This window comes from Sinocyclocheilus anshuiensis, unplaced genomic scaffold, assembly GCF_001515605.1.
Source record: "Sinocyclocheilus anshuiensis isolate Anshui unplaced genomic scaffold, SAMN03320099.WGS_v1.1 scaffold1114, whole genome shotgun sequence".
In the NCBI taxonomy this organism is placed as follows: domain Eukaryota; kingdom Metazoa; phylum Chordata; class Actinopteri; order Cypriniformes; family Cyprinidae; genus Sinocyclocheilus; species Sinocyclocheilus anshuiensis.
This window is the reverse complement of record NW_015540838.1, coordinates 996,058-1,010,609: the sequence shown is the minus strand read 5'-3', so window position 1 is coordinate 1,010,609 and position 14,552 is coordinate 996,058. Positions and strand designations below refer to the sequence as shown.

General features: G+C 35.5%; 3 protein-coding genes across 3 annotated transcripts in view; 1 reads left to right on the top strand and 2 right to left on the bottom strand.

The window, feature by feature from the left end:
* The window catches only part of LOC107687463 (alpha-enolase-like), a 9,964-nt gene extending 7,813 nt beyond the window's left edge, over positions 1–2,151 (bottom strand). The window contains exons 1-2 of the mRNA XM_016484822.1: positions 2,036–2,151; positions 112–206 (exon numbers count right to left, since the gene is read on the bottom strand). Of these exons, the coding sequence (XP_016340308.1) occupies positions 112–196 (85 nt within the window). The 5' untranslated portion in view covers positions 197–206; positions 2,036–2,151. The remainder of the gene's footprint in view (positions 1–111; positions 207–2,035) is intronic.
* Positions 2,152–6,196: 4,045 nt separating this feature from the next.
* Positions 6,197–11,999, top strand: LOC107687477 (carbonic anhydrase 6-like). The gene is given in 10 exon segments (XM_016484834.1): positions 6,197–6,374; positions 8,028–8,083; positions 8,085–8,205; positions 8,521–8,669; positions 9,047–9,142; positions 9,671–9,737; positions 9,812–9,969; positions 10,049–10,175; positions 10,280–10,363; positions 11,251–11,999. Coding segments are annotated over 10 exon segments (1,599 nt in total). The 5' UTR covers positions 6,197–6,289; the 3' UTR covers positions 11,907–11,999.
* Positions 12,000–12,843: 844 nt separating this feature from the next.
* LOC107687476 (solute carrier family 2, facilitated glucose transporter member 5) overlaps positions 12,844–14,552 on the bottom strand; it is a 6,527-nt gene continuing 4,818 nt past the window's right edge. Inside the window, exons 10-12 of the mRNA XM_016484833.1 lie at positions 14,203–14,278; positions 13,763–13,890; positions 12,844–13,234 (exon numbers count right to left, since the gene is read on the bottom strand). Of these exons, the coding sequence (XP_016340319.1) occupies positions 13,007–13,234; positions 13,763–13,890; positions 14,203–14,278 (432 nt within the window). The 3' untranslated portion in view covers positions 12,844–13,006. The remainder of the gene's footprint in view (positions 13,235–13,762; positions 13,891–14,202; positions 14,279–14,552) is intronic.

Below are 14,552 nucleotides of genomic sequence, written 5' to 3'. Positions count from 1 at the left end.
ACTATAATATACACAAAGAATATCGGCCGATATATCGATATCGCCTTTTTTACCCCCCTAATATTGGTATCGGCCCCAAAAATCCCATATCGTTCGGGCTCTATTACATACCTTTCTTGGTGTAGAGATCAACCTCCACAGTGGGGTTTCCACGGGAGTCAAAGATTTCACGAGCGTGGATCTTCAGGATGGACATGTTGCAGTTTCTGAACAGAAAAATAAAAAGCGTAAAAAAACATGAGTAGCTGATTTTATTTATCTGAAACAACCGATATTGGATATTTAATTGTTCAAGCTCATTTACCCTATTTTTACATTTAGATTACATTAAGTCTTAAAGTTATTCTTTGAAATGCTAATAAATTTAATAACATGGTTTAATCTAATCATTAGCAAATCTCAAAATAAATACCCATTTTTTTATTCTGAACATTATGTGTTGATGATGCATAGACTCACGTCACAGTTTTCAGTATTTTATTTTTAATTAATTTAGACAAAATATAATTTTATTATTTTTATATAATTAAGTTTATCATTTCAAAGAAAAGTATTTCTTGTAAAAAATATTTAGATAATTATGCTTTATGATAACATATAAATATAAATTGTACTTCTTGCCATACCTAATCACACTGAATGCCTTATAGTAATTTCCCCACCAGGAAATGACTCAACTACTCCATGACTTGGTTTGGAGTAGTTGAGTCATTTCCTGGTGGGGAAATTACTATAAGGTTCTACACTGTTTCACCGCATTTCATCAGCATCCACTCTTTATATGATTTGGAGTTTCAGTTAATGCAGTCACCAAAGGACTCACAGTAATCCACCCCAATATGACAGTCAACCTGAGCAATAGGCACCAGAAGTTGAGAATAAAGTAACTTTATGACTTGCAGATAACTATTTCCCACTTCAGCCAAGAAAAGCTGAGCCTTTCAGCTGCCGGCACCTGTTCACCTAAAATGCAGCTGTACTGGACATTTAGAAATGTGTAGCGACAATCAAATCCTCTCTAGCATGATGCCTGTGAAGGTCTGAATTAATCTGGGGCACTATTCATATGAATGAATTACTTGGATGTTCTTTAGAATAATATGTTTTCTGAAGCTTTTGTGTAATAAAACCAAGGATTTTTTTTTTTGCTCATATAGAAAAACAACAATTTCTCAAAAACCCCTTTTTTCATTGTCAGACCAGGATTTCACAAAAAAAAAAAAAACCTTTCCCATGGATATCACAAGACCCATTTCCTCATCATCACCATTTCCTGCCCTGTCAACATTATGTGGTAACATATAAAACAAAAAAATCACATACACTTCACTTGGACCAATGGAAAATCCTGTAGCCTTAAATGTCTGTTGAAACTTCCCACTGGCCACAACACAGTGGGTTGGGTTAACTGAGACAGACAGTAACAAGTGACTGGCCTTATGTCTGCAGTGGACAGAGAATGTGTTGCTCTCAATTTTAACAGACATATATATTGAGAATTACATTAAAATTAGCTTCAAATTCAAGATTTTAAACATCTGTGATGACCACATAAAATATGTCACATTAACAATCAAATATAGTTCATTCAGTACATTTAAAAGCTACAAAATAAATAACAGCAATGTCTCCGGTTACAGGTCTTTCCAATATCCGGTGTCAACCCGGGACTTGTTTTAGTTTGCTGATAAAATCCCGTGTACAGCAGCTGTAACCGAAGACGAATACTTTCTACACTAAACGTCATTTTACATTTTTGAATGAACGTATTTCGCTCATGAGAACATCTGCTTCTTAAAAACAACTCTGCGTGACATAAATGTTGCAATGTAAAAATTATTAGATAATAGTAACTGTACACTCATATTCTACAGGACGTCACCGCACGACAGCATCGCCTTCATACAGTATTGCATAACTCGGTCGAACATCACGACCACTGATCTAGCACATTTAGTACATCTTATTTTTCATGACAAATATCATTAACTGCTAAAATATAAAAGCTACAACATACGCCCTGCATTCACCTTACCGTATCTGGCCTAGCCAGCGCAAGGACAGTCGAGAGCTGACCGTGGTGCAGAAAGCAGAGAAGGCAGAAGGCTGCTGCTCTCGCGCACTGTTAAGTGAGGAAGCGGGCAGCGCTAGCGCGTTTCTCGTGCTCTGATTGGTCAGACGCGCCTCACGCGGCACGCTAACGATATTGCATGGCAAACTGCACGTTTTCAACCGGCGGGACTCCGCCTTCGACAAGGATGCGGACATTTTAATTCAGTGATTAAAATTGTATTTATTTTATTTCAATGCTGTTAATGACATGAACTTGACGTTATCTGGAATATTATTAGTGTATCTTGTGTTTAAAGCTTTTTGACTCCAATATTTTCGTATTTTATGCTGGAAACTGGTGCATAGTCGAGTACGTGCAAAGCATCACCCACTAGCAGTGATGCGTCACAGTGAGTGTGCACATGGGTGGACAGACACTGATTGGACATGGCAGATTTTATGTCATTTTAAACTCAGTTTACACTGTGATCTAGAAAATTATGTACATTCGATTGCACACTGGTTTCAAAGGGTATATTGTTATTAGTATTTATAAATATGTTGATGACACGATCTCTTATAGAAATATTGTTTGAATATATTAAACTGGTGTTTTTCAAATGATACTTTAATTCATTTGATAGCTGAGAGTTTTTTTAGTCAATGCATTCATCTTTATAAAATAGAAAATCACGTTTTTTTCAAGTGTATTTAGAAGGTTATGTTTTATTTTTTTTTGTATATAATAGCATATCATAATATATGCAAGTGGGCACTGTATGAAAGCATTATCATTTACATTTACAAATACATTCTCAATGTCATCTCTCCATCTCAAACGCACACGATGGACCAAGTGATGCTGTGCGCTTTCTAGCTTCGACTATGGCAGCCTCACTCAGTGAATGACCTTGAGCAAGATTACTAGTGCGCCATTTTATGGCTGATAATAGGACTGGCACTTCAAACGTTTTTAGTGAGAGTGAAAGTGACATGACGTGTGGCCAAGTATGGTGTCCCATACTCGGAATGTGTGCTCTGCATTTAACCCATCCAAGTGCACACACACAGCAGTGAGTAGTGAACACACACTCACACACCATGAACACACACCCAGAGCAGTGGGCAGACATTTTTGTTGCACCACCCGGGGAGCAGTTGGGGCCTTGCTCAAGGGTCTCACCTCAGTTGTGGTATTGAGGGTGGAAGAAAGCGCTGGTCATTCACTCCCCCCACATACAATCCACGGTACCGAGACTCAAACCCACAACCTTTGGGTAACAAGTCCGAGTCTCTAACCATTAGGCCATGACTAAGAGATGGTGGTTCAAGTCCTCAGACATGCAGTACATCATTTGTATAGTTCTGTGATTTTCATGGTTATAAACTACAGCGTTATCCTTTTATATAAAAAGTATTTTTGTTTGAATTTGTCTTTTTACAGAATATAGGCTACTGGAGATTTCAACAACAGTAATATTGTGAAATATAACTGATATATTTTTTTAAATATATTTTAAAAAGGAATTTATTCCTGCGATGGCAAAGCAGAAATCTCAACACCCAGCCTTCAGTGTCACACGATCCTTCACAAATAATTATATTATGCTGATTTGGTGCTTAAGGAACATTTCTTATTATTATCAGTGTTGTGCAATGTTAACAGTTAATGCCTAATATTTTTGTCAAAAACCATGATACAATTTTTAGGATTCTTTGAAAGTTCAAAAGAACAGCATTTATTTGAAATGTAAACATTTTGTAACATTAAAATGTATTCACTGTCACTTTTGATCAATTGAATGCATCATTGCTGAGTAAAAGTATTAATTTCTTTAAAAAAAAAAAATCTTACTGACCCCAAACTTTTGAATGGTAGTATGTCTATAGGATTTGGATGCTTGTCATTATCTTTTGGAATTCCATTCTGTGACTATATAGATTGACTTGGAATAGTGTTCAATAGCATTTAACCAATTCTCTCATTACTCTAAGTTACATTGAAATTGAGTTTTTATTTCAAACCACTGAAGATTGACAAGGCTTGAGGCAATTAGAACAAAAACATCTGTTGTCTTATTAGTGCTGCAAAATACAGCAAAATTAGACATTTCTAAATTCTCCTTCTAATTGCACGAATCAACCGACAAAAAAACACATTGGTCAGACAATTATCATTTGTACAAGGACATTAACCTAGTTTCTTACTTTATGTCTTTGAATGGTAGCACGCTATGTTCTTCAATATTTTTATCTGTGTACCTTTATCTGTCCATGTTCCCTTATTTTCCTGTTCTGTGTGCCCTTGCTAGATTTATAGATTTGGATGAATGTTGTATTTTGTCATTTTCTTTTAGGAACTGTCAGCTTTGATATCATGTATAATGTATAATATGCCTAGTGTGGCTGATGCTCCCTTGATGCTATAATCTAAAAACAAACTGAAAATTGCTCCACAAATATACACAAAAATACCACATAGCCTACTGTCAGTTAGATTTAGTTGTACCATTGATGTTAAAATCCATAAAAAAGTAACGATGTCAGATTAAGATAGGAATTTTTACCTTTTTGATCTTGACAAAAAACATTCCCACAGCAGAGCCAGTAGATTTGTGCTCCTTATATCACTCTGAATTTATGTAAAAGGTACATCTTGATCTTAACATATTTTTCCTCATTACAACTGTGCTGCTATTATGCTTTTTGCAAACTACAGACATGTTTTCACAGAGTTCTGTACAGTACTATGCAAAGCGCTTGACATGACCAAGTGGAGCACCTTTACTTAATTATCAGCTACTAAACTCTAGAGACTTCAAAGTAACCTTTGACCTCTGTGGTTTCTCTCTCCAGACTCCATCACTCTAAGTACCTCATTTAATCAGTGGCTGGCCTGTTTGATGTTGATTTCACATCCGATAATTAAAATAACAGTGTTGAGACATCAAAACACTTTGATATTTTTGTACCCTTTTCCTAATTTGTGCACTGTTTTACTTCATCTTCATGTGTACCAAACAGCATATAGGCCTATCCATTTTGAGTTTTGTTAAGAGTATTATACCATTGAGTGTTTTATAATAAAAAATATCACAGTATCCATTGTAAGATTTATAATATTTTTAAAGCACTGTTTGTATTGTTTGTCACTGCAGTCCCCCTTATGTTGTCCCCCAGTTTCTTCTTTAAATTTCCGCTCCACTATAACTTGTAAAAACATGTTGTGACAGCGATCAAAACTGTTATTAGTGTCTAGAGCTGTTAAACATATTTATTCATGAGTACATATTTACTCTTCATTTAGCATAAGACCTAGATTTAGCCAGCAACTTGACGAAACAAGTCTGAGTGATCTGAGTTGCTATCCATGTTTCCATGTTAATGGTTTTAATTTCCCTAGAAAATGCAAAGCAGTATATATATATATATATATATATATGCGTTATTTGATAAGACAGCGATCAAAACTGTTATTAGTGTCTAGAGCTGTTAAACATATTTATTCATGAGTACATATTTACTCTTCATTTAGCATAAGACCTAGATTTAGCCAGCAACTTGACGAAACAAGTCTGAGTGATCTGAGTTGCTATCCATGTTTCCATGTTAATGGTTTTAATTTCCCTAGAAAATGCAAAGCAGTATATATATATATATATATATATATATGCGTTATTTGATAAAATGAAATAGTCACGTTATGTAATACTGATTTGCAGAAAATTATTTCCTTAAACCACCTGCTACATTGTTATTATTTTATGACTTAAAATAAATCAGCTTTTATTAGTCTTCATCTCATGTCATCATTTAAACAGTTTGACATGTTAACGTTACACCTTTATAGATAAGCAAAGTCTCTATATATTCAAATTCAAATATTATCTAAAAAGGTGCAACCTTAAGAGTAAACATGAAAAAAAAGGAGGAATCGACTGAACAAAGCCAGATGGACCTGTTAGTGAATCTTGAGAACTACAGCTGCTTCAAACATTTATTTGCCAATACGTCAAAGCTTCTCTAAATGGCCATGTTACTACACGCCCTTGCCATTCTGGCTACAGTCTTGTGTACACTTCCACAACTCTTACCCTGCGTATGCAAATCTTTTTGACGTCATTCTACCTTCATAGTAAACCGTTGCAATCAATGTCACTCTCAGCACCTCTGTACAATCCTGTGAACGAGACTGTTAGAGCATACATCACACTCAGAGAGTCTGTGCACTTTGAGAATGCAGCTGTGTGTAGTCCTGTTATTCACCGGATTGCTGAATTTCGCATCAGCTGGAATAGATGGAGAGAAATGGACATATTCAGGCAAGTGCTTCCTTTTCTAAACAAATATTCACACCATTAATCTTACTAGTTCCAATGCCCACGTAATAAGTTTGTAAGGCAATGTTCAATCATTTACGTTTACAGTTAGTTTTAACATTAAACATTTAGCTTTATATTAAATCGTTTGTATACACTCTTAAAAATAAAGGTGCTTCAAAAGGTTCTTCAAGCGATGCCATAGAAGAACCATTTTTGATTCCACAAAGAACCATTCAATCAAAGGTTATTTAAAGAACCATCTATTTCTTACCTTTTTGTAATCTGAAGAACCTTCTTTCGCCACAAAGAACCTTTTGTCAAACAGAAAGGTGCTTCAGATGTTAAAGGTTCTTTATGGAACCATTTAAACAAAAAGGTTCTTCTATGGCATCGTGAAGCACCTTTATTTTTAAGAGTGTAGCCTCGCTACTGGTCTTACTGTAGCAGCTGTACAAAGTTTTATTTGTCAAATGACAATGAACTGCGTTGTTCTCACTTACCAGTAGTTATCAGAAAAAGGATACACAGATATTAAAATAAATAATAAAATTGAGAATAGAAAAGATAGTAAGCTGGCATGCAAAGAAAGATAATAATGAAAGATAAGATGATCTAACCTCGTTTAAAAAGATGACTATGTAAACAAGTACGAATTTAATGGTTTTTTTTAATTTTTCGCCACAAAGAACCTTTTGTGAAACAGAAAGGTTCTTCAGATGTTAAAGGTTCTTTATGGAACCATTTAAACAAAAAGGTTCTTCTATGGCATCGTGAAGCACCTTTATTTTTAAGAGTGTAGCCTCGCTACTGGTCTTACTGTAGCAGCTGTACAAAGTTTTATTTGTCAAATGACAATGAACTGCGTTGTTCTCACTTACCAGTAGTTATCAGAAAAAGGATACACAGATATTAAAATAAATAATAAAATTGAGAATAGAAAAGATAGTAAGCTGGCATGCAAAGAAAGATAATAATGAAAGATAAGATGATCTAACCTCGTTTAAAAAGATGACTATGTAAACAAGTACGAATTTAATGGTTTTTTTTAATGCTTTATTAATTCAATGCCACAAGAACATGAGGTATTACATATTCACATGATCAAATTAAGATTATTAGCTGCCAGAGAAAGAAAAAATGTTTAAAAAGGAAGAAAATTACATAAAGTTCAATTCTTTCAGAGCATTACATGTTTTCAATGCTTTTTTGTTTTTTGTTGTTCTAAGAGATTTACATATAATTTAAAGTCATTTATAAAATGTGCAAAATTTGGTTTACATTGAGCCCACTTCTTCTTATGTATATGGAATTTTCCTAACAGAATAAACAGATGTATAATATGTTGTTCTTTACAATTCAAATGTTCGTTTTCTGTATAAAAAAGTACATCAAATATACAAATTTCTATAGTACGAGTTTAATGATTTTCAGTGGAATTAACGCATGAGTGACGTAGGCTACTGTTGCTATGGTTACCTTTTCACGCGACAGCGACTTTTACGTTAGCGAAAATTCGCGTTGCTATTTCCTTTAAATCCTAGTAAAAAAAAACGTGTGTGTACCCCCACCAACACCAAATATTATAATCGGCTAAGTTTTATTGTGAAATTTGTGGCGCTCTGATTAAATGCCTTTCGTTGTTTCATACAGAAGGAGAACTGGATCAGAAAAACTGGGCAGAAAAGTTTCCCGAGTGCGGCCTTCAACAAACAGTCTCCCATTGACATACAGCGGCGCAAAGTGCGTTACAATAAGCGACTGCTACAGCTCGAGCTGACAGGCTATGAGGACATGCACGGCAGCTTTCGCATGAAGAACAATGGACATTCTGGTATGGATTCTCATATTAGAACCATTTCAAATAAATGGACAATTCTTTATTATTATCATTTTTTAATTAATATAGACCACCTGCTATTGTTATGTGGCTCTTTTATATATATAGCCTACGTTGATCTTTGTCGCCCCCTTTTGTTTTAAAGTGGCCAAAAATTTGTATCTATTTTGTAGTAATGGTATCTTTATAGTATCTGTCTTTATTTAATACATGCTTCCCGTCTTACTACTTCAGTCTGTGTAACTTAATCTTTACAGGGTAGCTTAGCTTTCCATGAATGTAGCCCACTATCTTGTTTGTTTTTGACAGTGGAAATTCAGCTGCCACAGACTATGATGATTACCAAGGGGTTTCCAGACCGCTACACTGCTGTCCAGATGCATCTGCACTGGGGAGGCTGGGACTTGGAAGCCAGTGGATCAGAGCACACAGTGGATGGCATCCGCTACATGGCAGAAGTATTTACATAATTAATTTTAGCCCAACAAATGAATGCATAAAAACATTTAGAGACATCCTAGATGTAAATAAAGCAATGCTGTTAAGTGACTGTAGGGCTGAGGGCTTATCCATTCAAGTGATGCTGGACATGTGCCTGAAATCTTACTACAGTATGTCAGGTTCTATTTTAGACAAACATGTAGTTATCATTGTTCTATTATAAATTGTATTGTTTTATAAATAATATTCCTGCGTTTAAGTTGCTCAAGAGTGTTGAGAAACTTTAATTTAGCAATACGGAAGGACTTGTTCAACCCAATATGTTTTGAACTTCACATTACTTAATTTGAAGTGTAATTTCTAGCACCTTCCTGTTTGGCTTCTTGTGTAACAGCTGCATGTGGTTCACTATAACTCTGATAAGTACAGCAGCTTCCACGAGGCCAAAGATAAACAAGACGGTCTTGCAGTTTTAGCCTTTTTTTATGAGGTAAGACTGGCTGTAACCATCTTTTTCATCCTCTTTGAAATTAGAATATTATTTTTATTTTTTATGATTATTTTTATTTTGGTGCAGTGCTGCCATCTAATGGGATTAAGGCAAAGCAAATTATCCTCAAAGAAAAACAATGAAAATGAAAAATTCAAATGACTGTCTAATAGTGTGTTCACGAAACCTCTGCATAATGCTTTATCTGAAAATGTTTACACTTGAGTGGCTTGATCAACTTCACATTGACCTAGTTAGTAATAGCTAGCAACATCATGCCACTACCTCCTTCAGTTTCAACTCACTGTTAAAAAAATAATACAATATAAAACTTATATATAATATTGTATATGTTTTGAAAAGTATATTTATATATATAATATTTTTACATCTTTTTTAAGACTTTTTAATACATTTTATATTATATTTATCTTTTATGTAATAATAAAAATATAATGTTTATAGTAAAATATAATGTTTGCCTTGTAGCGGTATACAGTATTTGATATACGGATACTTTGTGTTTAGGATGGGCATTTTGAGAACACATACTACAGTGATTTCATTGCAAACCTGGCAAACATCAAGTATGCAGGTAATCCAAAATAGTTTGGATGACCATCGCAAAAATATTTCATTCTATGCAGCCTTTTTTTTCTCTCTTTGCAGGTCAGGCCATGAATATCACTAACTTGAACGTACGCTCCATGCTTCCAGAGAACCTCAGTCACTTTTTCAGATATCAGGGCTCTCTCACCACACCGCCGTGCCATGAGAGCATTCTGTGGACAGTATTTAATACACCCATCACCCTCTCTCACACTCAGGTGCCTCCAAAAGTTCTCATGAAAAAGTTTTCAATCTTTTTTTTGCTTTTCCTTTAACTTTTAATGTGGTGACCTTCAGATCAGGAAATTGGAGAGCACATTAATGGACCATGAAAATAAGACCCTGTGGAACGACTACCGCATGGCCCAGCCTCTGAATGACAGAGTGGTGGAGTCCTCTTTCCTCCCACGCCTGGGCAAAGGAGGTTAGGGCAGAGCTTCATCCTTTCCAGCAGCTATGAAAAACGCTCTTTGTTAGGCCTGCAGTGCCTGAGCATATTCTCCCTCTCTCCTCTTTGGTTTCTTGCAGGAATTTGCCGTCAAGAAGAGATTGAAGCTAAGCTTAAAAGGATTGAGAGCCTTATTGTGTCACTGGACAAAAAAACGGTTCCAGGTATAACTTTTGATGAGAAATGTCAAGATTACAGGGAAATCTCAAAAGGGTAGTAAACCCCAAAATAAAAATTCTTCATGTCTTTAAAAAACATGTATGACTTTCTTCTGTGAAACAGAAAAGGAGTTATTTGTAACAGAATGTACATGCTGCTTTTTCTATACAATGAAAGGGAATGGTGGCCAAAGTTGTCAAGCAAAATTTTCAATGAATAGAGACTTAAATAGTGACTGTTCCTCATTCAAACTACCATATGGCTACAGAAACGTTTGAAAATTTTAGTAATTTTGCTTATTTTATTTTGTTATTTTTCTGTTTATTTTTTCTTTTCATTTTTTCTTATTTTTATTTTAATTTCAGTCATTTTAGTATTTATTTCAATTAGTTGAAAAGGCAATTTTATTTTATTGTATTTTATTATTTTATTTAAATTAATGACTTTTTTTTTTTTTATGTAATAATTTTAGTTTTATTTATCAAAAACAACACTGGTCAAAAGCTTTGGAAAATACTGTATACTTTTAAAATGTTTGTATGGTGTTTCATCCTTTTTAGAGCTGGACACAATCGGTTCACCATACACTTTCATTATATGAAAAAGCAGCTCAGACATGCATTCAACTTGTTTCATGAAAAAATGTCAAACACGAGGGTGAGTAAATAACAGAATTTTTATTTTTGGGCAAACTATCCCTTTAAATGTGATGTGTCATTCTCGGTATACATGGTTAATCTGTCTCTGAATTAAAATAAGCTTTGACATTGATATTTGGTCTTTTCAAGGACCATTGTTTACAAGTACAGGTGATAATTTATTTGCAGTGTGTCCAACTGTAGTTTTAGAACCGTAGACATTCAAATATACTATGACAACTAATGTAAACAAGTGAGATTCTATTTATCGACTTATGTCAACTTTCCTTCTCAAGGCCTGCAACATATATCGCCACTGGTCCTCTGCTTCCCAAAAAAGAATTTGGAGAGTTATGCCTTGGTAGTCTTATCCCACCCCATGAACCTCCAGTCCTTTACAGCCTGCATGAACGTCCGTATACCGGCCTTACAAGACCTCACCGTGCTTTCTTACTCCACATCACACGACAATGAGCTCATGATCACTTTGGGCTCTGAAGTGGGTCTCTGGATCGGAGATGAGTTTGTGAATTTACCATTTGAACGTCAATCCCACGACTGGACAAACTACTGTTTTACCTGGGCATCACACACAGGAGGGGCTGAACTGTGGGTGAACGGACTGGTCGGGGTAGAGCGGTACATTCGGGCAGGATACACCATTCCAGCTGGAGGAACCCTCATTTTGGGGAAGGACCAGGATGGCTTTTTAGGGATCTCAGTCAGTGATGCTTTTGCAGGGCACATGACCGATGTAAATGTGTGGGATTATGTGCTGACTGCGGCAGAGATTAGGGAGCAAATGTTGTGTGATAATGGCAAGGTGAAAGGGAATGTCCTGAGCTGGGGAATCACTCCGCTCAGTCTGTATGGAGGAGTTCAGCTGCAGGCTGAGCAGGTTTGCCACTGAGAGAGAAAGAGATTGCCACAGGCTAAGAACTTCTTTAAACGAATGACAATATCAGCAATATTGGCTCTGCTAACTTGAACTGTATACTCACCCAGGGGAATAACTGCAGTTGAGAAAGATATATTCTATTCAATCTGTATTTGAAATAAAAGCATTTAAATGTATTTTGACCCAATTGAATAATGTGAATCATATCTGAAGAATTTTAATAAACAATATTTGCATTCTTAACCTTCTTAAATCTCTTAATTTATTATACAGTATGTACAAACTGTATATAAAATGCAGTTTGTACATACTGTATAATACCTTGAATATTTATGAAGGGCATGTTTCTAGTTTCTGAAGAAAAAAATAATATCACAATGACAAAAAAAAAAACATTTTAAAGTAATAAAATCTTTAATTATTACTTCTTAGAAAAGGAATTAAGCTGTGAAGCACCTTCATTAAAATACATAAATATTTGAAAAATGTTTGTCCAAATCAACCCAAATCAAAGTCATATGATGCAACAAACATAGAAACATGCAAAAAACATAAAACAGAAAATTATATTATATAAAGGACACCTGCAGACCCTTAAGCTCAAGAAGTCTCTTAAAAGATCATTTGACCTTTATAACATGGCATTATTGTAAAATATGCAATGAAAGTTATTATAAATAATTATAAATGCTAAAGAAAATTTGTACACAATACTTCTTACCATAAAAATATTTTAAAACATTTTTAGTTATAAGGAAAATATATTACTTTGCACTCGATGATTACATCAGTTGTCATTCAGTTAAATCTTTTGTTGAACTTTGTATAAAAGTTTTTCAAAACCATATGAAAATAATATGAATACAAGAACTTGGGACATGCATTTTAAACCTGATTTTTAAAATATGTTTTTCCTTTCTTGGACATTCTTGTATATCAATACCCCAAATACAGATGACAATGAAAAGGCTCAATATTTTGATGTTATAATACAGGACCTGTTCTTGCTTTCAAAACCCCGGTAGATGCTGAAAAATAAAGTGCATTAAAACAGTTCAAAGCATTGCAGACAAACACAAGAACATGTCCTATGTAAACGACCCCTTATCCATTCAGAGAAACGTGTTTTTAATTTCCTGTTCGTTGCTTTCCCCTCCAGTCTCTTTGATCTCAGAGTCCCCAGCCTCCACCACAATATCCACCCTGTTTCTATGAGCAAAAAGCTTGCTGGTCTCCAGAAAGGTCTTGTTTTTGGTCTCTGGGATGACCACCCCGATGTAGATAAGTGTGGCAAGACAGATGCAGGCAAAAATGATGAAGCTGTAAGCACCCAGGCCTCTCTGTAGACACAAATGAGCAAACTCAAGTCCTCTTTAACATTTTGCTTTGATGATTCAGTGAGTTTCATAACTGTAAAAGGATTTGCACTGATTCCATTAATTACTCACTTAGCTTGTTTCTTCATCGGAACAGATTTGGAGAAATGTAGCATTACATCACTCAGATGCTCTGCAGTGAATGGGTGCCACAGAATGCGAGTGCAAACAGCTGTAGAAAACATCACAATAATCCACAAGTCGTGTGGAGTCATATGGATTGGTTGTGGATTATGGTTTTTATCAGCTGTTTGAAATCTTTCTGACGGCACCCATTTACAGCAGAGGATCCACTGAGCAAGTGATGTAATGCTAAATGTGTCCAAATCTGTATCTGATGAAGAAACAAACTCATCCACATCTTGGATCACCTGAGGGTGAGTACATTTCCAGTATATTTTCATTTTTGGGTGAACTATTTCTTTAATAACTTAACAAAAGTATCAATTGCAATACTGTGACTCTTTGTTAGTGTTGCATTTGACCTCTGACCTCTAGAAAGGGGAAGACCAGGCCGACTGTGAAGTTTGAGAGCCAGTGAACTGTGCCAGCCACCATGAACGCTGGTGGTCTAGAAGACTGCCGGAACATCTCTGTGGTGATTACATTAGGAATAGGACCTGCAGAGGGATGCAGAAAAAGCTGTCAAATCTGGCTATTCTATCATCAAACACATCATCTTTTTATAGGCAGTGAGAAAAGAGACTGAAACACTGTGCTGCTTTTACAATCTGTTTTACTGCCACTTTAAAGCACGTCTCCTGCATTCACTCCAGGGTTTTAATGTAAAATCCCAGAAAATGCAGCATAAATCTATTGTCATTCCCCACCAAGAAATACAACAAATGAAAGGGAGGGAGTGAATTCATTGAGATGCAGCAAACCCCCCTGTGCATCTGCAATATGCCCCTATGGGATTGGCGTGAACTCACTTGGGCCAATAGCATGTCCAATGACGTAAATAATGACACAGACGATGCTGACATAGGGCATCCAGTCCAGTGAAGTCTGTGGGTGGAAAGTGCTGCATTTATTACACCATTTATAGCCTTGCATTTCACATAGACCCAAGAGGCAAATTCATCAGGCCAGCACATTCACAGATCTAAAATGAAAATCTCTGCTGGGACTGATATTTTACAATGCTTATAACACCTGTCTGTCTGTAAACAAGAATTTACTACAACCATAATGGGCCACATAAGGAAACCCCCTTATTTAGTTAAAGTGAATCTGATTAGTCATAATAATCAGCTCTAATCTGAATAGGGTTCAAAAATCA